The sequence below is a fragment of the Puntigrus tetrazona genome, chromosome 4, assembly GCF_018831695.1.
Source record: "Puntigrus tetrazona isolate hp1 chromosome 4, ASM1883169v1, whole genome shotgun sequence".
NCBI lineage: Eukaryota > Metazoa > Chordata > Actinopteri > Cypriniformes > Cyprinidae > Puntigrus > Puntigrus tetrazona.
In genome coordinates, this window is record NC_056702.1 from 2,776,807 (window position 1) to 2,802,236 (window position 25,430).

At 37.7% G+C, this 25,430-nt stretch overlaps 1 protein-coding gene and 2 long non-coding RNA genes across 7 annotated transcripts in view; 2 read left to right on the forward strand and 1 right to left on the reverse strand.

Annotated features, from left to right (window-relative positions):
• The window catches only part of LOC122343412, a 60,856-nt gene extending 50,005 nt beyond the window's left edge, over positions 1 to 10,851 (forward strand). The window contains exons 5-7 of the long non-coding RNA XR_006250772.1: positions 2,676 to 2,830; positions 4,174 to 4,312; positions 10,717 to 10,851. This is a non-coding gene — a long non-coding RNA (uncharacterized LOC122343412). The remainder of the gene's footprint in view (positions 1 to 2,675; positions 2,831 to 4,173; positions 4,313 to 10,716) is intronic.
• The window catches only part of tfec (transcription factor EC), a 39,687-nt gene continuing 20,911 nt past the window's right edge, over positions 6,655 to 25,430 (reverse strand). The window contains exons 1-8 of one of the 4 annotated variants that reach the window (XM_043237855.1): positions 20,207 to 20,340; positions 16,148 to 16,393; positions 15,785 to 15,886; positions 13,283 to 13,328; positions 11,396 to 11,452; positions 10,773 to 10,848; positions 9,828 to 9,975; positions 6,655 to 7,637 (exon numbers count right to left, since the gene is read on the reverse strand). In XM_043237855.1, coding sequence (XP_043093790.1) covers positions 7,167 to 7,637; positions 9,828 to 9,975; positions 10,773 to 10,848; positions 11,396 to 11,452; positions 13,283 to 13,328; positions 15,785 to 15,886; positions 16,148 to 16,393; positions 20,207 to 20,263 — 1,203 coding nt within the window. In that variant the 5' untranslated portion in view covers positions 20,264 to 20,340 and the 3' untranslated portion in view covers positions 6,655 to 7,166. Of the gene's footprint in view, positions 7,638 to 9,827; positions 9,976 to 10,772; positions 10,849 to 11,395; positions 11,453 to 13,282; positions 13,329 to 15,784; positions 15,887 to 16,147; positions 16,394 to 17,196; positions 17,563 to 18,922; positions 19,012 to 20,206; positions 20,341 to 25,430 lie in introns of those variants that run through there. The other 3 variants (XM_043237856.1, XM_043237854.1, XM_043237853.1) reach the window with 3 other exon arrangements.
• Positions 13,272 to 25,430, forward strand: part of LOC122343411 — a 35,712-nt gene continuing 23,553 nt past the window's right edge. The window contains exons 1-2 of one of the 2 annotated variants that reach the window (XR_006250771.1): positions 13,272 to 13,348; positions 20,199 to 20,284. This is a non-coding gene — a long non-coding RNA (uncharacterized LOC122343411). Of the gene's footprint in view, positions 13,349 to 19,011; positions 19,150 to 20,198; positions 20,285 to 25,430 lie in introns of those variants that run through there. The other variant, XR_006250770.1, reaches the window with a different exon arrangement.

The window sequence follows — 25,430 nt, forward strand, 5'->3', positions numbered from 1 at the left end:
TGATTTTTTTTTTTTTTTTTTTTCCGCATGCTCTCGAGTCGTTCCGTCAAAATCCTCCCGGGATATCGGTAAGAGTCGAACGCCCGTGCTCTTGTTTGTAAGAATTATTTTAAGATTTTAGCGATTGCTTATGGTACCGTTTTTAATCGGTGTTAAATGAAAACAATCGGCGAGGATGTGTGTGGCTGCATGAGTCGATTTGAGATGCTGTGGCTTGTAGGATCGACTGAATTCTGCTGCAACACTGACCTCTTGTGGCCCGTCCTCCCTGAATAGCCGAACAGATCCGGTCTCAAAGCCTGTGACCTGCTTGAATGACTAATTCAAGCGACTTTTCCTTTAATTAGGAAGAAACAATTATGGCTGAAAGGAATTAAAGTGACCCGTACAAAGAACAATTAAAACATATAATTAAATTAGAATTTTTACAGTTATAATAACTTAACTGTCCAAGGGAGAAAATCGCAACCTTTACCCATGAATCTACGCTGAAAGACAAATAAAAGAAGTGTACTGTAGATAAAACAAGTCGCTTATTGCATTTATTCCAATGGTTTATGCACAGCATGATAATAAGAGGAAGAAATTGTGACTATTTTATATTATACTATAGTATTACTATGTAATAATAGTTATTATATAGTAATAATACTGTTACGTATATAGTTATTACAAATGATGTTATTCTTGTATTTAATGTTAATATTTATTATATTATTATTACTATTAAAGTATCATTTTGAAATAGGGAATGTGTATATAATTAGTTTTTGTATTATCACTATAGAGTTTGATATTCATATTTTATTTCAGTATTCATATTTTCACTATTTTGTGAGAATAATGTCATTTAAATGAGATTTAGATTTATTTTAACATATTTTATTGGTATTGTGTTTAACATTAAATTGTATTCTGTTACTGTAGTTCACTATTTAAATAACCCGTTCATTTGTATGTAACAATTATTTTATATGTACGCTATTAATGACAGAAGTGATGGCAGTTTTTCCACTGCAAATAGTTTAAGATACGAATGAACACATTTTTCTGGTGGGGGAAAAAAATCGACTGATATCCCAGCCTTCCTGCCATCCGAACTTAAGCGCATGACCCTCGGAAGCGGCGTCTTCTCGATCATAAATATGTAACCCTGACTCCCTTTTGACCCTGCACCTGTTAGTCCGCTCTCTTCCTCATTCCCCACCGTGGTCTTCATCAGCATGTCGCCCCACACCTCCCTCCTGTCCCGCAGCTGTAGGCCCCGCGCCGCGTCTTTCGAGCGGGTCAAACGACGAGTGTATACTGCACAGGCTGTAATAGGCATAATAGGGTCAAGCCTCTGCATTTAATAAACAATTATCCATTAATAATAAATGCGTCTATCTCAAAAGGGCGTGGCGAAGGCCCGCTGCAAGCCTGGAGATGAATAATGCACAGAGTCCTGGTCAAACGGGCCGACCCACACAGCGCCAATTATCCCGACGTGATAACGAGCCTCCACACACACACACACACACACTCACTCACCTGCGAGTGACGGCGGCGGCGTATCTAGGATTAATATCTCACTCCCGCTTATGTTATTTTCTTGATTTCCCTGCAGTGTTTAGGAAGGAGAGGGCCTCAGACCTGTCGCTCTGGTTTTGAATTACAAATCAATCACAGGTGCCGTCCGTCGCCCCGCCAAGGTCGCTCAGATTATCAGAGGTTATGAGGAGAGACTGACGGACCGCCGGCGGATTAGCATAGTCCGGCACGGGGTCTCGAATTAAAGAGCCCCCGCGGACCCTTTCAGAATTCCCAGAATTCCCGGCTCGGCCTCCCTGAACACAATGCCCGCGCATATAATGGAATGAACGCTTCGCACTTTGCACCGGTCAATTATAGATATTAAGCATAAAGAAAATATACAGCGCTGGGACAGATATCAGTTATTTTATAGATCTGTTCACTGCATAATAAACGTAATGTACATTAATAGTCATATTTTGGTAGCTGTTTATCAGAGATCAATATTAAGATCCATTAGTTGGCCAGTTAGCTGATATCTGACTCTTGTGTTTTCATGTTGTTTTCTGCAACACATCAGATTTTCTGATTAAAAGTTACTATACATTTCTGCAAATTAACATTGTTCATCACTTTTTGTTCACAATGCAACATAGTTTTATACCATTATTTATTTATTTGTAGTATTTATTTATTTATGTGTGTGTGTGTGTGTGTGTGTGTGTGTGTATATATATATATATATATATATATATATATATATATATATATATATATATATATATATACACACACACAGTTTTTTATCTGGTTTCATACCATTTGTTTATTCAATAATATTTGTCGATATTATAGTGCATACAGCTTTTTAAATTGTAATTAGCACAATTAAGAAAAATAATATGAATTTAATTGTTCATTTTGTTTTTGTAAATCTTCTAATGTTTTCACACACAACTTTTAAATAACGATTAGCACGTCTGATTGTAGCAAGGATTATAACTGAAAGCTAAAAGCTGTTTGTTTCATTTAATCATGTTAATCACCTTCAGTGAAGAATGCTGTAATGTTTTTGCATACACTGTAAAATAGTGTGTGTGTAGGTATGAATTGCACATTATTTTAATAAGCAATTTTATAGTTGCGGTGTCCCTGCTTTCCAGATATCTCTATCTACATCAGCCACCGACAACCACGTATTGGACAGTCGCTACTATTTCTGGTGGTTTGAGAGACAGATCCAGTGTGGTACGTCTGCAGAAGGAGCCTGCGTGAGTCCGAGTCTCACTGCGTTTGCGTCACACATGTGCCAGTAAACGTAAGTAAACCTGTGAATTAATATGCACTCATGTATATGCATTAGGAAAGCAGAGCAGCGAGTTTCCCTCCGATTCCCTGTGATTTCATTTCCAGAATGAAGGTTTGGCAGGAGGCAAATTAGCATTAAAGAAATGTCTTTGCTAGATGACTGTTCTCCAGCACCTCTCTCTCTCTCTCTCTCTCTCTCTCTCTCTCTGTAAATGATCTTGTCCATTAATGGCTGTCTGGAACTCTGTCAGTTCACTTTGTCCTAATGACAGTCTCTCGTCTCCACATCCGTAGCGGGTCGTCTCAACATCCTGCCCTGATCCCCGTGATTTAAAACACACTCCAGCGTACCCCGTCTTTATTGTGGAATAAAGCGCAGCGCGGGCCTGAGATACCTTTGCTCTCCCCCCGGCTGCATCTGCGGCACATCTGGAAGTGTGCGTCTAAATAATTGGAAGTCAATTTGTTTGAAGTTATGTTTTGGCATCTGGTTCAATTCATTCGATCTCTGGAAATCACATTCAGGGGTTTTATAGCGCCGCCCCAGCTGGAGGCTTTTCATCTCTTTGTGCTCCGTCGTTAATTCGGCGCTCTCCGGCCAGTGATGTGGGAGTTTGGGAAATACTGCTGGGTGTGGTCCTATAAACACAAAATGGAGGCTCGGCCCCAGAGGATTATGGGAAGGCTGTGCAGTGATGTGGCAGAGCCTGGTCAGTGGGGTTCACCTGGGGATGTTACAGTCACCTTTATATCAGTATCAACCTGCTCGCAAACCTGATTTTTCACTATGAAACACGCTTCGTTCTTAATGGTTTGATTAGCATTGGAATATTTAGTTCTAATGAGTTATCTTTTCATATAATAGTGAAAGCTGGACAAAAGTGTGTAGTGAAAGCTAAGTTGTTTTAAGTGACCTCATATTGTATTTTTTTTTTTTTTTTTTTTTATTTACTCTATATATTTTTAATAATTGATAGAAACAACAATTCTATATCATTTGTTTGAGTTAAACATGTCTATATAGGTTATAGTATATAGTAAAATACATGTTTTTTTGTTTTAGTTAACCCTGATTTTAGAAGTTCATACCATTGTTTATTGTATATATATAAAAAACATAATCATGTTAATTGTTTTATTTATCTTATGTATTTACATGCACCTTTGTTTTTGTAAATGTAAATATATTTTTTTATTTATATTTACAGTATACAAGTCCATGTGAACGCGTTTAGTTTTTTCTTATGATGGGAATGATTTCAATCGCAGATCGAATACTACATAGCCTTTCATAAACAGCATTTTCAAATCTATATTTTCCCCTAATTTCTCCCATTTTCTTTTGTTTCCCAGAGTTATAGTCATCAAAATCGAAACTGCGGCACAATCCAGAGGTTGTTGAGAAGATGTTCTGATGCTGCGTGAGATCAGTCTGTTACCACCATCTGCTGGTGACGCACAGGACAGCGGCGACAGACTCGGCTCAGAACAGGTACAAGAACGGCGACGCTACCTTCCTTGGGATTGATGTCCCACATCAGAGTCAGGTTTTTTAAGAAATGAAAATACATTGGCCCATATGGCTAAAAAAAAAAGGAAAAATTTGGTCTAGTTTAGTTTCCGCTACATAATACATTTCATTTTAAATACGTAATTTTTTTTTGTATGTTGTAGCATTAAGTATGTTTGCATGTATTTCATATACGCTCTCTAATTATTAGTGGTGGGATTTGAACAAACCCCCAGCCCTTTTTATTAAATGATTTTTACAGCATGTAACGGAGACCATTCAACCGGTGAGCTGCATTGAGGGATGATGCACTGAGTTGTAACTAGAGACCTGAATATTTGATCTGGACCAGTAAGAAACCATGTAGCCATGCACTAAAACACCATAGCCGTGGCCGAGTCTTCTATATACAAGCTTCCCACACAATTCTTCAGAAAATGTAAAATTCTACAAAATTAGCGTATATCAAACATATGATTGCAGTGCATTTTACAAGAAAATATCATTTAATTTGTTGTTTGCTAACAGTTTCTGAGTGGCAGTTGTTTCAAAGTATATTCTAAGCCAGTTTTTTCCGTATACTTAAAAAAATCGTAGATGTCTAATCTCGCGGACCGTTCTAGCACATAGCATGATTGCTTTTTTCGCATTGGACGTAATATTTGTTCCTTTTCCGATTCTTTTATCCCTGTTGAATTAAATCAAAGAACTATATTTGCGGAGGAAAAATGGTTTGGAAGTGGCTGAGCAAAAGAAAATAGGAAACTGCGCTTCCATGAGGCCCCCGTCCATGTTTGTAATTTAATGAAAATCCATATTTACTTTGGGTAATTGCTCTGGCCAATTAAGCGTAAACATCACTCAGCACTTTGTAGTTGGAGTATCAGAGCTTGATAATGATGTGGCAGTTCAATTTTATTTTCCGTCTGTGGCGGAGATGCAAGTCGAAGCTTTTTCGATTTCATTACAGAGAAACATATAAGCTAATAACATTCTCAAACATTAATTTAGCCTGGCTTTGATGAACACGGGCTATCTGCCGAAATGCATTGACGTGTTTTTTTTTTTTTTTTTTTCTCCAGCACGCTCGTGTTTGTTGTATTATTAATGTGTTATTTCATTTTCGATTTTGGTTAAATAATATCTGCTAATGAAATGTTTCTTTAGAAGCCTGCCTATTCTGGGCGAGTGCAAAATAAAACTTTAAATCAACTCGACTCATAAGAGACTCTGAGCTGCTGTGTTACATGTTGTTGCTAACTATTTATGATCGTTAGTGTTTGTATATGCAGCAGAACTCGACTCGTTTGGGATCGGGGGCCTCGTGTGATTTCGATCGTGACTGTTCTGCGGTAAACTTCTGCTTGCGGATGGGTTTTGTGTCAGGGGTGTAATTAGGGCTTGTTTGAGAGCCGTCAGTGGCCTGCGGTTGGAGGTCGTCTTCATCAGGGGTCAATCGACGCGTCACTCAAACTGTGCGTCTCCCGGTGGGCGGGGCTTCAGACGGGTCCCGCTCTCATCAGTGTCATCACCGTTACTCGGCGGGGGTCCACGAGCTAGGGCCGGGAAAAGTTCTTAAAGTAGTTAGGCGTTAAGAAATAAATGCATGTGTGTTTGCTTTTTGGTCAGCGAAACAGTTCATCAAAATGCCTTTGTGTGTGTGTGTTCCAGAAGACAAAGTCGCACAATTTTGGAGCTGCGTGAGGGTGAGTGAACGATGAAAATTATTAGTCAGTGTTTTAAGAATCCAGAATACAGTGTGGCTTATATAGTATGACGTGAAGCTCATACTCAGGGAGGAATACAGCTAAGTAAAATGTTTGAGCAGTTTCTGATATTTACTGTACATGGCCAAAAAGTCAAATGAAATGCTGCTTATAATGTATAGCTGACTAGGTACATAAAATGCTTATCAATATCAGTAAGAGTAAGTATGTATCTCTAAATAATGTTTTTTAAATGCTTAGTTTTATGATCAAAGCTATATGGTTTTTATTGTGGGGTTAAAACACATGCGTGATGTATATTTAATACAGATCTTAACATTCATTTTCTAAAAACAATGTGTGGATAATCAAGTAAGCCTAAGTTCATCTTGAAATATTACTGACAATGTAAAAAAGTAATGTTTACTTCATAAAAATAAACAATAGACACGTGTTTATCATTACCTGAAGGGGGATGTTTTTAGGATTATGTTTTACTTGCTAAATATGAACTAATTTAGCTGACGATTATTATTTTAAGGCCTTAGAGATTTATCAAACATGATAGAGTATGGTTAGAATGAAACTCTGAATATGAATGAAATGTGAGACAATATATTCAGTTTATGAAAAAGGGGTTTATTGTGTTTCCCCACACCCCTGGAGTTATATATAAAAAGTAACATGTTAGATAAAGTTTTTTTGTGGGTTTTTTTAAGAATACACAGATTAAAACATAAATACATGAACAGTATGTTTCTGGAAAAATACAGTATGTATGAAATATAGAAAGACGCATTAGGGCTTTTTGCATAGCATAATAGCGACTGCATTGCTTCTGGTCTCAGTGGTAATAAAGTCAGTCTGTTGTGAATAAGGCGCTCTCTACAGCCGTCCCTCTCAACAATGCCATTAAGTTTCAGAAATATACATTTTGTGAGCCAGTCATCATACGTAGCCAGTGTTATTGCTGTATAGACAGTCTTTTGGGTCGGTGTCAGTAGATCAAATAGTCAATCTCCCTTTTTTGATGTGTCTGACTCAACATCGGAGTAAGACTCTCGTGGTCTTTGTAATCCAATGGAAACGGGAGGTCAGTTACACAGTGTTACGGGTCAGCTTCTGGACGGTCAGAGCTCGTCGGCTTCCTCTGAGCTGAAGCTGCTCCTGCGGCTGCTCCCTTTGGACGCGGCGGGCGATCCGGCGGAGAGCAGAGGGTCTGTCCCGAAGGGCGAGAGAGGGTCGTCCATGAGGATCTCGTCCAGCCGGTGCTCTTCTTTCAAGGTGTTGCAGAAGAAGTCGGTGAAGTGGGAGAGAGGATCTGAGTAGGTGTTGGAGCCGTCGGTCTGTTCTCCGGCGTTCCCCGCGGCCATCGCCGCCGGTAAGGGTGTCCGCTGGGTGTACTCCGGGTTACTCACGTCCTCCTGAGTGTAGATGGGTGGCTGGCCCGGCTGCTGCGGGGCCTGGGTGCTCGGCGGGGCCGGTGTGACTGCCTGGTGCTGCTGCTGCTGCTGCTTTAAGAGATGGGATGAAAGTTCGGCAGCTCCCATAGAAGCAGCCATACTGGGCAAACCGTGAGCGCGAGCCTGGATTTCCAGTTCCTGTCAATGACAACACACAGGCAAGTCAACTCTCAGAAAGAGAGAACACTCTAATTTGGTCTCTTCCCTCCTTTTTTTTTTGCTCTAGGCCTTCATCTGCCCCATAAATGCATAAAGGAATGCTTTCCTAAGTATTAACTTACCCCAGACCATTGCAAAGGTTTTTGGCAAAAGCATTCTTTAAAGATTTAATTGTCATATTTATTGATTTGGACTAAAATGGCATCTGATTATAGTAGTATTTAATTTTTTCTGTACATAATATCTGAACCTTTGGCCTTGACCTGAAATCATCACAAGGGTTTTAGTGAACATATTGGTAACACTTTTTTGTACAGTGTAACCACATTCTAAGGTGTTACCAGAATATTAAATTAAATAAATATTAAATAGGCCAAAATTGTTTGTAAATTTCAGTCTGATTATATATATATATATATATATATATATATATATATATATATATATATATATATATATATATATATATACATATATATATATATATTTATAAAAACATCACTGTATATTGTTATTTTTATTTTTTGTATTTATTTTATTTTTTAAAATATACTTTTTATCATCTGGTATTATTTTTGCTCTTCGTATTATATTTCTTCATATTATTTGTTTCTTTTTAATTAAATATAATAAAGATGTGCGTGTTTTGACATCTTCACTATCATTGATCAAATTAAGATAAAAAAATAATAATGAAACAACACTGTTGTCACTTACATTGTTGATGAGATGAGCACTGATTACTAACCCTGTACTTTTGCAAGCGTCTACACTAACAGCTATAGCTTCATATTTTCCTCTTTTCATTACTCCCACACATTATCTGTAGCGGAGACAGTTTAAATGAGCTATTGCTTTGCCTCTTAACGTGGGTATCTTCAGACACTCAATTGAGGCATTATTAGCATTAGCTTTTGGATAGGGAGCCTCGGGGTAATTACTTTGAGGGCTAATTGCGATGTCTTCACATGTGTGAAGAAGACTCGCGCCCGGTCCGCGAATATGTCAATACTGTGGAAATGTAATGCATAAATTCAGACGAGGAGCCCGGCTCTTCAAAGTTATTAGCCCTCATAATCTAATTCCGGGCCCATTCCGCTCCTGACGAAGCCGTAGCTGCTATTTATTAATCAGGTAATTACCTCAGCTCGCCATGTTTCAAAGCCAGGCCGTTACAAACATCAATAGGAGCAGGCCAGGCGTTTGGAGAGCTGTTGTTTTGTACCTTTCTTTTCTATATATCCTGGTTTAGATGGTGATCAAGTTTAAACCACTATAATTATAAAGTATATTTGAGGCTTGGTTTGAGCTGCTATTGTACTAACAGTCTTTTGGTTGTATTAAAATGTTAACTTTTTGACCAGCAACGAGCCACGTTTCCAAAGAGTATTAAAACAATATATGGATGTATTTTCACCGCATTTGACCACGTAGGAACATTTTTAAGAGCAAGATAAGGGAGTCATTGAATATGGCCTCCTAAATGTTCTGATTTAATGCTGGTTGTAGCTTAACCTGGACTAAAATGGCAACAAGTTTTGTTGATAAAAGTATCTCAAATATTTTATAAATGTATAACATCAGAACTTTTGGCCTTGAGCTGCAACAAGGTTTTTTTTCCCTGGCAAAAATATGATTTTATTTTAAATATTTATTATAAATATTTCTTCTCTATATTCATTAATTTCACTCTACTTAAAATCGAAAGTTATTCTAACTTTATTCACAGATTAAATGACTACATTTTTGCCCTTTTGTCTTTCTTTTTTGACAGAAAATATTTAGTCAAAGGCTACTATTTCTGTCACTGTTTTTGACTCATAGTTTTTTTTTTTATGTGTTTATTATAAAACTAAGGTTAATTGAATTCTGTCAGCCCAATTTAGATGTTCTTGTTACAGATAAATGCTCCATTTGTAGAATTAAATAGTTTCTTCTGCTAGTTTATGAAGACATTATAGTCTTTAAAAGCTTCGATGTACTTGTTCTACTTTCCTGAAATGTAAGCGAGTCTTTTTTTTTCAGCATTTCATTCCTCCGTTTTGTGTTACATCCTCGTCGCTCACTCCTACAACCATCTTTTTCTGCCGTCTCTCATGTCTACGTCTTATTCTCACTTGCTCTCATGGCCATATTCCCCTCGTTCTCTTGTTCTTTTTGTCTCTTCACCTGGATTCGTAGCAGGAGTCTTCTGTTGGCCTGTTCTAGTTTCTTCTGTCGGCTCTCGAGATCACGGGCGTGCTGCTGCTCTTTCTGCAGCCACTTAATGTATTCCACCGAGGCCTTGAGGATCGTCCCTTTGTTCCAGCGCATATCACTGCCAGAGAAACGTAAAAGATAACCTTTCTCAACAGCGCCTTTGCATCAGCAGAACTTTCATACACAGAGAAAAGCCTCACAAGGGTCTCCTTTTTTTTTCCCAGGACTTAGAAACTGTGATTTACATGGCCAATTATTCATTCTCGGACATTACCTTGCCTTTGAATGGGGGATTTTAATGGAATAGTTAAGTACGTCTGCAGAAAGACCATTCTACGGCCCCTTGTATGGTAAAATTAATCCCCGAGCAAAAATAGGTGTCGGAAGAGGTAGAAAAAAAAAATTGGACTTCGGAAGCTGAAGTAAAGTGCAGTCATTCCCGATACCATTACTTTTTAAAAGGAGGAAAGTGTCGTGAAATTGTCTCTTTCTTTGGAATAAGATGTTGGCCTGATCGCAGCTAATAATCTCCTTTATCTTGTGTTAATGGCAAGGTGACAGCACTAGCCTTCCATTTAAATTCGATAAAAAGTTCAATTAAGCCGGGGCAATGGACTCGCCGTCTGCACTGTACTTCATCTCTGGGTTCAGTTGTGCTTAAACTTAAGTTCAAATGCTCTATACTTTGCCTTGAACCTCATTTTCATCATTCAGATGGGGGTCTGTTCGCTCTGTAGGTATTTCTTTGAGAAATGAGCACTGTGCTGTCATTTTCTCTCTAGTTCGGTGTCATTTTGGCCCCGTCTTCATGAGTCTATCTCTGACGTGATTGTTTTTTTTTTTCCTTTTCTCTTTTCAGACTTTTAAAGTTCAGCTCGACTGTTATTGCGTGAATCAAGGAACGTTTTGACTCACGGGTCGTTTGACTTCGGTATCAGCGTCCCCAGCTCCTTGATCCTGTAGTTGATGTTGTATCGCCGTCGTCTTTCGACTGGAAATCGTGAGAACAAAGTATGTCATACACCACAAACCTAATATTGCTATTAAATATAAATGATTAATAAATAATGCGTACTTTATTAAAGCATGAACAGTGAATTATTAAATCTTTGAATTATTTGATTGCCATTAAAGCATACAAAATACAACATTTTTGTTTCCTTGCAAACGCAGGAAATGTATCAACCTCGTTCACCCCCCAAAATGAAAATTCGATTGTCATTATCTAAATTTTGAAGAATATTGGTAACCAGTGGACGGTAGCCATTGACTGCCATAATATGGAAACAAAATACTATGTAAGTGAATGGCTACCGTCAGCTGTTTGCTTACTAACATTCTTCATAATATCATCTTATGTGCGCAACAGAAGAAAGAAACTCATGTATGTTTGGAACGACATGAGGGAAAGAAAATGATGACAGAATTTTCATTTTTGGGTGAAAAAGCCCTAATTTTAAGTATTTTGGAAGCATTTACAGGGCCTCTAAACAGAAGAACATAAGGGTAAAAAAAAAAATTCTGTATAGGCAGCTTACTTAGATTGTGGTTGTCTTTTTTCTGTCGTTCTTTGGCCAGGACTCTGGTGTCAAGTTCTGTAAGAGAAGAAATACGGGAAGGTTATAAGAAACTCCTATATCTAATATAAGGGTGAAGACCACGCTGATGCTTCCTCAAGATTCCCGACCCCTGCCTACCACTCGCCAAACAACACTAACCTCTGTTGAACCCATCACATGCAGCCACGCATCAATACAAGCCCTCTTTTTGTGCATGAATAAGCTGTTTTCATTCACCCCAGACTCATCAACACCAGCTCTCTGTCTTAATGTAGAAAAGCTGTGTATCTTCTTTTAATCCTTCCTGACCTTACCATTAACCAATCTGCTGACATCCCGGAGCGGGTGAGAGGAGGAGGGCCGAATGCTTCTGCATTCATATTCACATTCTTCCAAATTATATAATTGGGAGCTGTGATTGGATTTCTCAATTCATTTCTGCTGATTCAATCAGGTCATTTGAGCAGCGCGTAACCAAACAAGAGCGCCGTGCAGCACGCTTCTGTGAAAAAGACAGTAATGCACTTATTTTCCTGCCGGAGTTAAGAGTTCTCCAGGCATCCTTTCTATTTCCTGAATCAATTAGCTTTACTTGATGCATGACATTCATAAGAAAAAAAGGCACCCACAAAGGAGGCATTGTGCCGTGTCTATCATGCTAAGAATACATGCTACCATATTCCGCTCATTGAAGCATTGATAATGAAGAATGAGAGCAACACAATGGTGAGCTAAACACGGAGCGCGCTGACTCTTAAAAGAAGACAGCTGGATAATAACATGAAACATACAGGCTTGTATTTGGCTTTCAAAGCCGGGGCCTTTTGGAATAACACGTGTGGAATGAGCCCGTCTGGGTTTGCTTTGCTAGATCTATTTACAGTATGCCCTTGATATATATATATATATATATATATATTTTTTTTTTTTTTTTTTTTTGCTTCTAAATCTCCAGAATGGAAGGCTATTGCGTTGTTCTGTTTTTAATAGTTTTGCCTAAGTAAACCTTTAAAGACTCTGTATTTGTGTAAATGACATCTACGTGAATGGATCTGGCATACTTTTAATGTGGTGGATTTAGCTTTTTATCATATTTTCGTACTGACTTTCAATAATGTAACATAACTAAAAATGCTAAATAATCATTTAAAGTAAAAAGAAGAAAAATGAGTATGCCAAATGCATAAACATAAATGTCAAAAACCCAGTTTTGAGACAGCAAATTCTTCTGGTAAAATAAGTACTAAACTTCTATTCATAATTTTTATAATAATTTTATACAATAATACAGTAATGTTTATACTTTTAAAAATATTTATAAAACGTGTATCAAACACCTAATTATACATATAGACTTTATAAATGATGTTATAGGTAATTACGTTTTTAAAATTACTGGTATTCTTCGAATGTATGGCTTATGGATATGATTTTTTTTTCCCCAACACATATTGCTATAACAATGCAATGTCATAAGCTGAAGTCCATATATATATAGAGAGATAGATAGATAGATAGATAGCTATTAGTAAAATATGGTGGCACTAACAAAGACAAAGTAACATTTTGCTCATGAATATTGAATATTTTTACTTCAGCTCCTGACATTGTCCTTGCTATAGCAATACTAAACCAGATGCACAGCAGAAAATGAGCTGTCTCATAACTGCAGTTTTGTGGTTTAGGTACATACAGATTTCTCTTTCGTGTGAAACTAAACTGCTCTGGTGAATGTTTCTTTCTGAAATGCCTTTGCTAACAGCACAGGTCCTGCTCGGACAGGCATCTGTGCCCTTCTGTGCTCCATTTTAACTGAGAGCTTTGTGGGCAATGAGGGTGTCAGTCCACCGTGAGGGGCAGTCATACCTTGGTCACCGCCGTACACCTCCAGCATGCTGTTGTTCAGCGACACCTTCAGAGGAAAGAGAGAAAGTCTAGATTCACACACTGACCGTATGGTGTTCTTCTGCATGTACGTGATCTTTCATCCAGTCTATTTTGCTCCATGTTTAATACATTAGATGTTTTGATACATGCATAATACATTTTTGCATACGGACACATTTTTTGATGCAGACTTTCTGTACATTAAGAGTAAAAAAAACACTAGAAATGATCTACATAAATTGTGTTGATTACAGCTGGGAGTGCTTCAATTGTCCAAAGGAAAGCTTTTAAATAGAAAACTTAACACAAGGATGTGTAGGATGTTATGAATGATGGGCGTTTATATATATACGGAGCATACATGCACACCATGTAATTCAGCATTATTCAAAGTTGTACATTTTACTTAAAAAATCTACTTATAAATAGAAAATAGAAAAAGATGCAGCACTTCAAGAGACAAAAGAGGGCGCTGGGGAGTAAGTGTTTTTTGCACTGAGATATTATATTTTGTATTAATATTTAGAATTTGTTTGTTGAACACTTTTGGTGAAAGTTTTAGTAATTTTGTTGTGGTTTTGTAATTTGTTTTAATCTATATGGTTTCAGTTATTTTAGTACTTTAGTATCATTTAGTACAAATTCAGTTATTTTAGTTAAACTAAATGAAAATGAGAAATACTGCCTTGCCAAAATAAATTTGCTTCAAATAAATATATATATATATATATATATATATATATATATATATATATATATATATATATATATATATATACACACACATGCTCATTATATGTAATGCATATATATGTTAATGATTGTTATTATTATTATTAACTATAATAAGCCTGAATTGGGTTTCTTAGTTTTTTCTTCCCTGACTACCAATCCCAACAGAAGGCAGAGCTGTGGAAAGCCAATTTCTGTCAGCGTTATGGATGAAAAAGCGAAGTGTACAGGATTAAAGAGGAGGTCAGAGCGTTACAGGAAGACAGAGGCGGCAGGCGTTATAGTGTTTCCTCGGCTCGTACGCACTCTCCATTATCTCAGTGGGGGAAAGAGCTCGCTTATCAACATGAAAGATTGCCACGGCCCCTTGACTGTTCGCGTCGTAATCGCTTCAATCCATTCCCATCATGTTAGCAGATATGTTGACACGGGGAAGCGGCTTGATGCGTCGTGCTGTATGACTAATTAGAACGAATTGATCCGTTTAAGCATGCTATAATTTCTGAACAAGTCCACTGGGAGAGAAGATATTAGCTCAATCCGATGCTTGACTGCGTACTCCGATACAAAACTCTCGCTCGCTTTTTCTCTCTCACTGCCTACCTTATTCGTTCCCGTCATGCTCTTTATTTCGTTCAGCGGTAACACATACCTCTCTAGTGAGTTCAGGTGTTACTGTAATCACGACTTCAAGAGATGCTTTGTCCCTCCATGGACGTCAGTATGACCTTAACAATTTGATGCTGGTCTCGCACATACTTGGGCCACTCGTGTGCACGCATGCTTACCTAAGGCTTTTCTCCTTGTCTTTTGCTGGAGCGATGGCTCATTAACATAGTCGGGCTCTTCTAAGACATACCTCTCTGCATGCCGACATCATTACCAGACTAATCTGTATTGTTCCACTGTTTAAAGCCTGAGATTTAAGTCTGTTCCCCTTTGACTCTCAGCTGGACTCGGTGTGACCTCACGCACTGACAAACCCCTTTTCACAAGCATACCAAAGACCAGCACGTGTTTGTGTTATTAATGTGTTTAATTCATTATAAACGAATGGAGCTTACATTTTGATTCAGACATGTTTTATTCATCTAAATATGTGTATCTTTGGGTGCTTAAATGTAACTGATTTAGCCATTTTCATTTCATTAATACTTTACTGGTTTATATGATGCATTATATTATATATTTTTATTTAGTTGTGTTTATAAGTGTTTATAGTTGTTTTACTTTTTAACACATTAATGACATAATCTAGTATTTAATATAATTATCTTGATTTTATTCTACTAATATTCAAGTAATTATACCTGTAACACTTTATGATTAACTTTCGTTATGAAAGTACATATTTTAGTGGTCATGAAGACTAAAACTATTAAAAAATTTTATTTATAATAATATACAACCTAATGTTATAGAATTCATTTTTTATTATATTATGTTATATTAATTGAATACTTTGAGGTAATAATTCATTACTATACACACACACAAATTTATTCTGGATATATTAGATATAGAATATAATCTTATTCTACAATATTACACAACTTAATATTCTAATTTCTACTTATTTTTATTTTTATTTCTTTTTTATTTTATTTTATTCTATTTTTTTACTTTAGTTCAGTAATCATATAGCATTAATTAACAGAAATGAATTCAAATTCTATATAATTTCTATACACAGGTCATTAAAACATAACAGTTCGACACAGTGAAGAGATGGACTTGGCTTATACTTACGTTATTTTGCATCATGATGCCTGGCTCCATACAGTCCAAACCTCCATCTTTGAACCCGGTTTCAAGACTAATAAGATCATCAATAACTTCATCCATTGGAAACTAAAAAAAAAAAAAAACAGTGGTTATAGCTCACTCTTTGTCCTCCGTCAACAGTGGTTGAATTTGTCAGTCTGAGAGGTGAATAAAACCAGGCCACTAATCCAATAACAGCTGATTCATCATCTCAGCTGTGATGAAGAAGCACCTCTTATCAGAACAGCTCACCCATCCTTTCATCGTCAACGTGATCAGAGGTGAATGTTTGAACTTATTGATGAGTAAACACACAGACAGGAAGATGAGATCACAGGAAGTACTCACCTCGCTGTCGTGATTGTTGGCCAGCGTGAGCAGGGTGACGGGGCTTCCTGGCGTGCTGCTGTCGCTCACGGGCGGCATGTGTCCGTTGCGCATGACGGGCACCGTTCCCAGGGCCTGGCCCGGGTGAGGATGGCCCACTTGGTGTGCCTGGCTGGCAAGCTTGCTGCCCAAAGTTAGGTACTGCTTGACCTGCTGGGCCTGAGTCTGGTGGAGGTGGTACTTGGAGTTCTCCAGGTGACTTTGAACCTTCAAGAAGAAGAGAAAGATAGCATTTGTCTATTAATCATGCAAGTGCCTTTCATATAACATTTTCCTAACATCTGTGCAACCAAAACCAAAAAAAGGCAAAGGATTTTACAAAGAATGACAATAACGAACCCAGCATCCGATTTTAATTACCTGCTTAACCATTTTTAACCAATGACTTAAAGGGATGGATCACTCAAAATCATCATTTACTCACCCTTAAGTTGTATGAGTTCCTTTCTGCTGTTAAACACAAACTGAAAAATGTTGGTAACCAAACAGTTGACGGTAGCTGTTGACACATACTATGGAAGTCAATGGTTACCATCAACTGTTTGGATACAAACATCCTTAAAAATATCTTCTTTCTTGTTCCAACATTTGAGAGAAAGTTATACAGGTTCGTAACAATTTAAAGGGGAGTAATGATGGCAGAATTTTCATTTCTGGATGAAATAACCCAGTAAAATCCAACATCTGCCAAAAAAAAATGCAATATGCAGGACAGTTGAAAAATCATCATTTGCTAACCCTCATGATGTCCTGTACAATTGTGGAACGCAAAAGAAGATGCAAAAGTCTAATGCAATTGAAGTCAGTGGGCGCCAATATTTTCGACCCCACCGAGTTCCATTATGTGAATTGTCTTCTTTTGTGTCCCACCGCACAAGAACGAAAATCTTACAGCTTTGGAATGACATGAGGATGAGTAAATAACGGCAGCATGTGAACTACCCTTTAAGCAAGCGCCAAAAACGGCCCTTGTCTTGCGCAAGTCAAAGCAGAACATAGCAAGTCCTTACATTGGAAACTCGAGCTCCGTCTCTCATCTTGTAGAAACTACAGTCAGTTAAATGTGGCATTCTCGATCCCTGTACGTCCACTAAAGTGGGATCCCAAGCTGTGCAGAGGAAAGCGAGTGACTGTCCCCTCTCGTCCCTGTCCGGTCTTTATAAGCAAGCAGGAGGATCTCGGCGACCTAATTAGCAGTAAAGCCAGGCCTTTCCTTTTTATTGCAGGTTGTAGTAATCACCTCGAGTGGAGAGATTACTGATCTGACAGGTTTGATCACCACAGGGCCGAGGTCTTTCGCCTATATCGCTAATTCGCTGGGACCGCCCAGTTCTGTTTGCGTGAAGCGGCCAATCCCAGACTTCCCCCTTCTGCCACTTCTGCTTCAGGGGGTCCGAGACAAATACTGCTTGTTCTGTGCGGTTTCCAAATGACCCAGGGGCCCATCTCTGGATCAGACTCACTAGGCAACATTGTCTCGTATCTGTTCTCAAAAACTAACTGTTGTGAACCCGGCTGCTCCTCTAATTTTAGTCTATAAAGATATCGTAAAGCTAAATATAGGAGGGAATCATTCATTCGGGGTGATGGGGGCGACCTCTGATAGTCGTTATTACGTTGTCTACGCTCACAAAAGCACAACTGTTGAGTTACTTTTATGGCGCTCTGAGTATTTTCGGAAAAATCCAAAAATGAACTTTTACTGACCACTGACCAAAAAAAAAAAACCACTCAATTGTGTGAACTAAAGTTTTTTAATTTGATCAAAATGGCTGTTGGCGCTCACAAAAGAGGCGTTTATTACTCACGGATGTTGAATTTGAAACATTTATTGGATAACCGTATCGCCCTTCAGTGGAAATCTTAAATGGAAAATATCATCCTATACACACCGAAATAGTTATTTAAGCCCTTGAAGGATGAATCCGAGGACCAAATCGGATCTTCTATGCCCTTCTGACTGCGCATTCAACAGTTCAGCGGAGGTCTGTCTCTGTTTATCAGCCATTGCAAAGCTCTTTTCATTACGCACACTGGATTTGCCTTCAAAAAAGACCTAAGAGTCTAACTTCTCTCTCATCCCCAGGCAAAGGTGAAAGAAGCCATTGTGTGTCTGAGGGCTCATCTCTGCAGTGTGGAAGGGAAGGGTTATCCTGCTTGTGTCCTTGACTTGCATCTCCCCTGTCTGTTGTGAGCGCAGGATATACGACTGTTAACTAATTACAGCCTGTAATGCGATTGAAGTGGAAGTGATTTTGATCACAAATGCAGTGCAGACAATGAAAGCACTATGTGTGAAGATGCATTCGACACCATGCATAGACACTCTAGAGGCTTCATTCACCAAACGTTCAGCTTGCAGATTTTACATTAACACATAACTGATATAGTTTTCAGGGTAGGCTTTTCCAGCACCCCCTAGTGTTAATGAGGTTTGCTGGTTTATAAACCTGTTTATATCTAAAAATTGTTTTAATCATATTAAGTGTATTCATTAATATGAATATAATTTATTAACATTACATATATATATGTGAATGAAAGAGTGGCACATAATAGCAACATTATAATAATAATTGTATTTTATATTATTCAGTTTTATAAGGCACAAAAAGTAATGACCATGATAAGCAATACGGAAATACATAAAACTAACAAACAATGTATTACCTTTTGCAGATAGACACACAAATCAATTTTTTTATTAATATATTAAAAATAATAATAATCTTTTACCTTAATTTGGACTGTAAGTGTGCATCTTGTAAGTGTGTCTTGAATGGCGAGGTGTAATCTATTGTGCTAGTGTTGATGTTGCATAATTTTGTTTCAGGATTAGTCAAGTTCTGGTTTCACTTCAGAAAAATCTGCGTTTTGAAACACTGGGGAGGAGGGGAATGATTTTTACCGGCTGTACAAATTATGGACAAAACCTTTTCCTGGCCAAAAGGTCAGGTGCTACAGTAAGTTGGAAAGAGAAGTTAAATCATTGCAATATAATGTTTAGTATATGTTTTAATCTGACAGATGGGAGTTGAGAGTTTTAGGTTTTTTTTACTTGTTTTGTTTCTCAAGAAATCAGTTGTGCTATACTGAATATTCCTCCTTAACATCAATGCTGTTAGACCACAAAAGTTTCTGAAGGGAAGAGAAAGTAAAACACACACACTTACTCACTAAAACAGCGGAACCACATTCACATTAAGTATTCCTTTACCTTAAAAATCCTAAAGGTTGTAAATGTATAATTTGATGCTGTCTTCTTGCTATTTTGATGCATGTTTCAGCAGCAATAAAACCATTTTGGCCAATTTAATCAGACTCAAGAAGTAAACAAAGTATCATTAATTTTAAATATATATATATATATATATATATATATATATATATATATATATATATATATATTTATTTATTTTTTTTTTTTTTTTCTAATTTATATTTTCTAATATTTATTTTTCTCAATATTAATTAGCATCATATTGACATATAACACTTTTTCAAAAACATTTTTTCATTTTTTAATATAACTAAATACTTTTTAGCCAGTGCTCATTTTGTAGTCATTCTATGGCTTTATAAAACATGTCGTTCACAAGATCGCTTTCTCCAAAATATTACAGATAATATAAAAATATATACATTTTCACCAAAATCATAAATATACTTGATTGTATAATCTTCACCCGTTAAACAAGAAACCAGCCAAAATCTATTTAATGGATAACTACGTTTTTGCATCAAACTAAAGAAGTGTGCCTTCAAGGTATAGATTTGTATCAGCCCCATTGACCTTGAGTGCCGTACTGTACTCATTGAGCAACAGGAAGTAATCTCTCCCCAAAAAAAAATTCAGAGTAACTAAAGTTCAACCTGAACTCACACAGTTTTTCATCAAACCACAATAAGCAGGTTTCAAAACCATTTCTATGAACCTTTTTTCCTTTTCACATTACACACAAACAGTACTGGAGCTCTCATCCCAATCTCTCTCTCTCTCTCTCTCTCGCAGCTACGTACCGGCAGCAGTTGAATCTCAGTGAAAGAGATGACTTTAACCACACAGCAGCGGCTCATGGTCCAAAAGAAGGCCTTCAGGTATCACTTTAAACCGCAAGAAAAGCTGGAATCATTCAGTCCTGTTTGAATGCAACCCGGCTGGGAAAGCAGAAGGATAACTAAGAGTGTGTGTGTGGCTTTCCTGAGCTGTGTGTGCAGAAACACTGTCCTGGAGAGGAAGGCATGACACATCAGCTTTCTCAGCTCTCCAGCTTCCTCTGTACGGGCCCGTTCCTGCTCTAGTGGTCGGCCAAAGGCCTGACGGAGGCAGAAATTCAGGTGCTAGAGACTCCGAGCGTTTTGTTCTCGGTGCTTCCTGGCTGACCGTCTTTACAGCCCTACTCAGCACATTCCTCGAGAGGTTATCTCTTTAGTGCACACACGATGTACATAAAAACTAATCAAACGAAACACAAGTGTGGGCACACTTGCTCGCATGTGCACTCGTAAGTAGTGAAGTGCACACAACAAGTACACTCAAGGCCAAAGAAGGGCAGAGTGCCGCTTGCCGAAGCCTCTTGGGTTGAAATTACTGAGAAGAGCTTGCCTGAAGCACATAGTTTTGACTTTTTTTTTTTATTCAATTCTGTCTTCCAGGGCAATTTTTTTATATTGCAACATGGCTTTTTCCCCAGCAGTATTATTTGTTTCTCTGTACGAACACTACAAATTTGCCATGCTGCTAGTTTAAGCCACAAAGTCAGTGTCAGTGTTTTTGAGGTGAGGCAGTTGAGGAATTTGGAAGCCTATTTCCGCCTAAAAGTAACAATAAATTAAATTGTGAATTAAAGTCATTTTTATGAGATATGATGTCACATTGTCAGATTTAAATTGTCAATTGACCCTTTTGCAAAAAAAACTCCCTCCTTAGTTACCGTTGCTATGTCCGACAAACAATGCCACTCTCACACTACACATCATTTTCTCAAGCAATGAAAAATACTTCTGGTATGAAACACTTCTGGTCTTTTTTTTAAGTAATCCAAATAATAAAATTTTTTGGCTTTAATGTGTTGCGACAGGTATAAGCTGAATCTTAATCTTTTCATATTTAGCAGAACATTTCATTTAAGCAAAACGTCGGTACACTGTTTTTTAAGTTTAAGTCCACTGTAGTTAATCTACTCTTCTGTCTGATCTATTTGTTAGACCGATTCTGCGTTATAATTGATGCAATAATGAGAAAAAATGCATTTGAGATATGAAGTCATATTATGAGAGTGCAAATTTTGAGCATTAATTAGTACTTTTGTATAAGTAGAAATTTGGCAGCAGTTGTGTAATAATGCTTGTGTACGTGTATAATGTTAAGTGAGATTAAAAGACACAATTAACAATATCAAAGTCATAATTACAAGAAATTGATTTGAAATATAAATTAATGTAATATGCATCTGCAAATGTAATATACATTTTGAGTGATTATTATATTGTGTCATACTGTACGGTTTTAAGAAACTGATTAGCAATTGTGAATTATGGAGTGCATGGTTTAAAGTCGCATTTTAGGACATAAAGATTTGTCAATTTGAGAAGCAAAAAGTGATGAAGTCGCTCTTAAAAGCAAGAAGATGCTTTAGAAAGTGTTGAAGACAGGACATGTGTATCAGCATCCTTTTGTTGCCTTGCTTCCTGTGTTAAAGGAAATGCTGAGGAGAGTTTCTAGTAATGGACCAGAGTGCCTTTGAACCTGTGCGTGTGTGTGTGTGTGTGTGTGTTTGCTAGTGTCTCTGTGTGTGTTTGTATATTTACTCCGTACTGAAAGTCCTGGTTGGCCATTTTTCCATGTTTTTCTCTGGGCCCGGTCTGAAATCTCACCTTTGTTAGTCCCACATACAGTATGTATAAAACATGAGCTACTTCCTGTAAGAGTTGGGCCGCTTCTGAGACAAGACTTCAAAGTCCAGCGCACACATCTGAGAGCTGTTTTATCCAAGTAGAAAAGGAATGCATAATAACCAGAAGACTTTAATGATTCATATATAAATTAAATATTACACTCATTTTAACTGTATGATAGGAGTGCCAAACTGTCCTCCCTGAGCTCAGCGCCGCAATCCAGTTTATCAACAAAAAATATATATATAGTATGTGAAGGATGGCCAAAATTTATACATGAAATCCACCTGGATTCTCTTTCACTGAGGATACGGTGACCTCAAAACTGTAAGCACCTAAACTACTCAGAAAAATAGGATTACTTATTTTAATTTCATCTGATTTGTTGTTAAATAACGATTTTTAAATTACAATTTACATTAGAAACTTTAAATTGTAATATTGTTCCCAAATGCAATGATATTCCTACATTTTTAAGCAGGCCTACGTTAAGATTAAAATATTACTTGTTGGCAGTGTTGCGTAAACGGCCTCATAGGCTGCTAATAGGTTTGTGCATTTACGAGAGGGATGAATAGAAATCTGGTTCCCCCAGAAAAGATGTGATTACGCCTAATGTGATTTTCGATTTAAAGCAATTAGCCTCTACTCCTTCAGGGACGACACAGGCACACCTGAGAGGGATTCACTGTACCCCCGTCCCATTGGGGCCGACCGTCTGTCATTTAATTGCAGACACAACACGCATTTGTCGCTATTTGAAAATAACCGCTTCGAATGAAAAGCGGCCGTAGAAAGCCTGATCGATAAACGGCTTTCATTACTAAATTTATCCTCAATCGTTGGGGGCCGGGCCACCTTTCGTTAAACGTATCCCATGATCTTTTAACTCGGCCCCCCACTTTGCGCTGATCCCCTTGAAAACACAAAACGACCAAACCGAATCACATGACTTCCCCTCCGCACGCCGAACTCACAAAAAAGACCCAGCACTCTCAAAGCAAGGGCTTATGGGTAAGCTGTGGTTTTGAAAGGCCTTCTTTATCTGGGTTTGGGCTAATCACTGGCTTGAATCACCTAAATGGATTTGCCTGCACTGTTACTTTTTGGCTGTGGAGAGAGTTGTGTTATAACGACAGATCGTAAGTTGATTTCAGGGTTTATCACTGGGAGCGCCTGAGGACATTTCTGATGCACACAGCCAACAGATAGGAAACAATGTAAACATTAATGAACGTATATAAATGTGCACTACTTTTCATACATGTATAGTTAGTAGGTACAGAAATTAAGGATGTAATGCATCCTTAATGAATACTTTTATTCATTAAGGATGCATTACATCGATCAAATGTGATGGTAAATGCAGTCTTTCTAAACCGGTTTCACAAACAGGGCTTAGACTAAACCAGGATTAGGCCATAGTTCAAGCAATTTCTATGAACATGTCTTAGAAGTGCATATGCAGACAAAACAAAGGTACTGTTATACTTTAAGATGAGTCGGCGCAAGTTTCTTTCAATTAAAACCTCTTTACACTGTAGTCTGGGACTAGGCTTAAGCCTGGTCTGTAAAAAACCGGTGGTATATTAATCAAGGAATCCTAAAAAAGTATAGGTTTCCACAAAAAATTTAAAGCAGTGGTGATAGAATATTTCTTGAGCCGCAAGCCAGCATGTTAGATTGATTTCTAAAGGATATCACGTGATACTGAAGACTAGAATAATTCAGCTTTGCATCGCAGGAATAAATTACTTTAAAATAGAAAACACTTATTTTAAGTAGTAATCATATTTCATAATATTAGGAGCAATCATTGAAGGACAAGTTAAAATACTTAAGCTTAGGGTTCTGTTCAGATCACTAACTTTAGATATGATGAACATTAAAGCACTGAATATACACTGATTTACAATGGCTGGAAACTATATTATCAGACCGGACTGTTTTAGTCTGAGTCCGTAAGCTCTCACGCCATTGTCTGGTCTGTCTGTTGTAAAGTAACTGAACACAATCAATCCATTTTACTTCAAATGTCATGAAAGATTGAAACAGGGGATTAAATTTGGCCTTTAAACACAGACTCTTGTCTTTGTCTGATTGGAAGAACGTACATAAAGTGTCTAAACTCTTATTTATGAGCGTAAGATGAAAGCTGTATCAAAAGTTTAGCAGGTTGCCGCTCTAGATATCCGCACAATTACTGGCATTATCCTGAAATTTGAGTTTATGATGTGAGTGATCGTATAGACTTGTGGTCCAGAGTAAAATATATTTAACTTTACAACTTTTTTTTTTTTCTTCCAAGTGCACATAAAGTGCATTTGTGGGCTAAATTTGCAAAAGCCCTGTTCAAAAGCTTTAGCTTGAGATATATTCATTACGGCCAAAATCTAATTGTGTACAATGAAATAATGCAATAGCTGTTTAATGAAGACTAAGCAGAAAATTAGATCAACTTTGACCTTAGCCGAACTAATAATACGCGGTTTGAAGAGCAACAAAGAAGTGTTTGTGTCCGCGTTCTCTTCAAGTCGGTGTCATTTATGTGTGTGTGTGTGTGTGTGTGTGTGTGTAGAATCCACACAGCGTCCATGTGCGTGTGCGGACGTACACAGAGGCACAAGTGTGTGTCTGACTGTGTCGTAACATGCGTGACAAGTTAAAGCGGCCACGCTCGACTCAAACAGTGTAAAAGCTTTCGGTCAACACAATGAGGCGCATAAATCCACTGATAATCCGCACACACACACAAACATAGAGTTTGTATATACAGTTCTAGCTCCATTCTCACTCAGACGTCACTGAATTGTCCTCAAGTTCTGTTAAATGAAATGAAATGCGCGTCATTGCATTGCGTAGCTCCCAAAAACAAAGGTTTATTCACGAAACCTATAAATATCAGCCCATTTGACAGCGTTATCAAAGAGAAGGTGAACTTTTCATATTTCAGACCTCTTTTCTGTTAGGGCTTAATCGAATAAATTGTAATATCCAGACATTTCTTTAAAGATTAATATACCGATTTTGCGATTCAAATTGGATCATTGTAATTTCCTTCCACAGACCGAACTCTCCACACTCTCTCCCGGGCCAAATTGATTAATCAGCACAGCCTGAGTTGAATTTGATGGTGGAGTTAAAGAACAGAGGCTAGTACAAAGTGACCAGTGTGAAGGCCTCTCATGTTCACGATTGAATGAAAGGCCTTGTCTCGTCTGGCTGGAACGCAGGCTGATCTTCTGGGCTGCCGTGGAGGAAATCACCTCTGATTTGTGGTGTATCAGATAAGGTATTTTTGGGGGTATTTTGGGAAATCGGTCACAGAGCACGGCTGAAAGCGCAA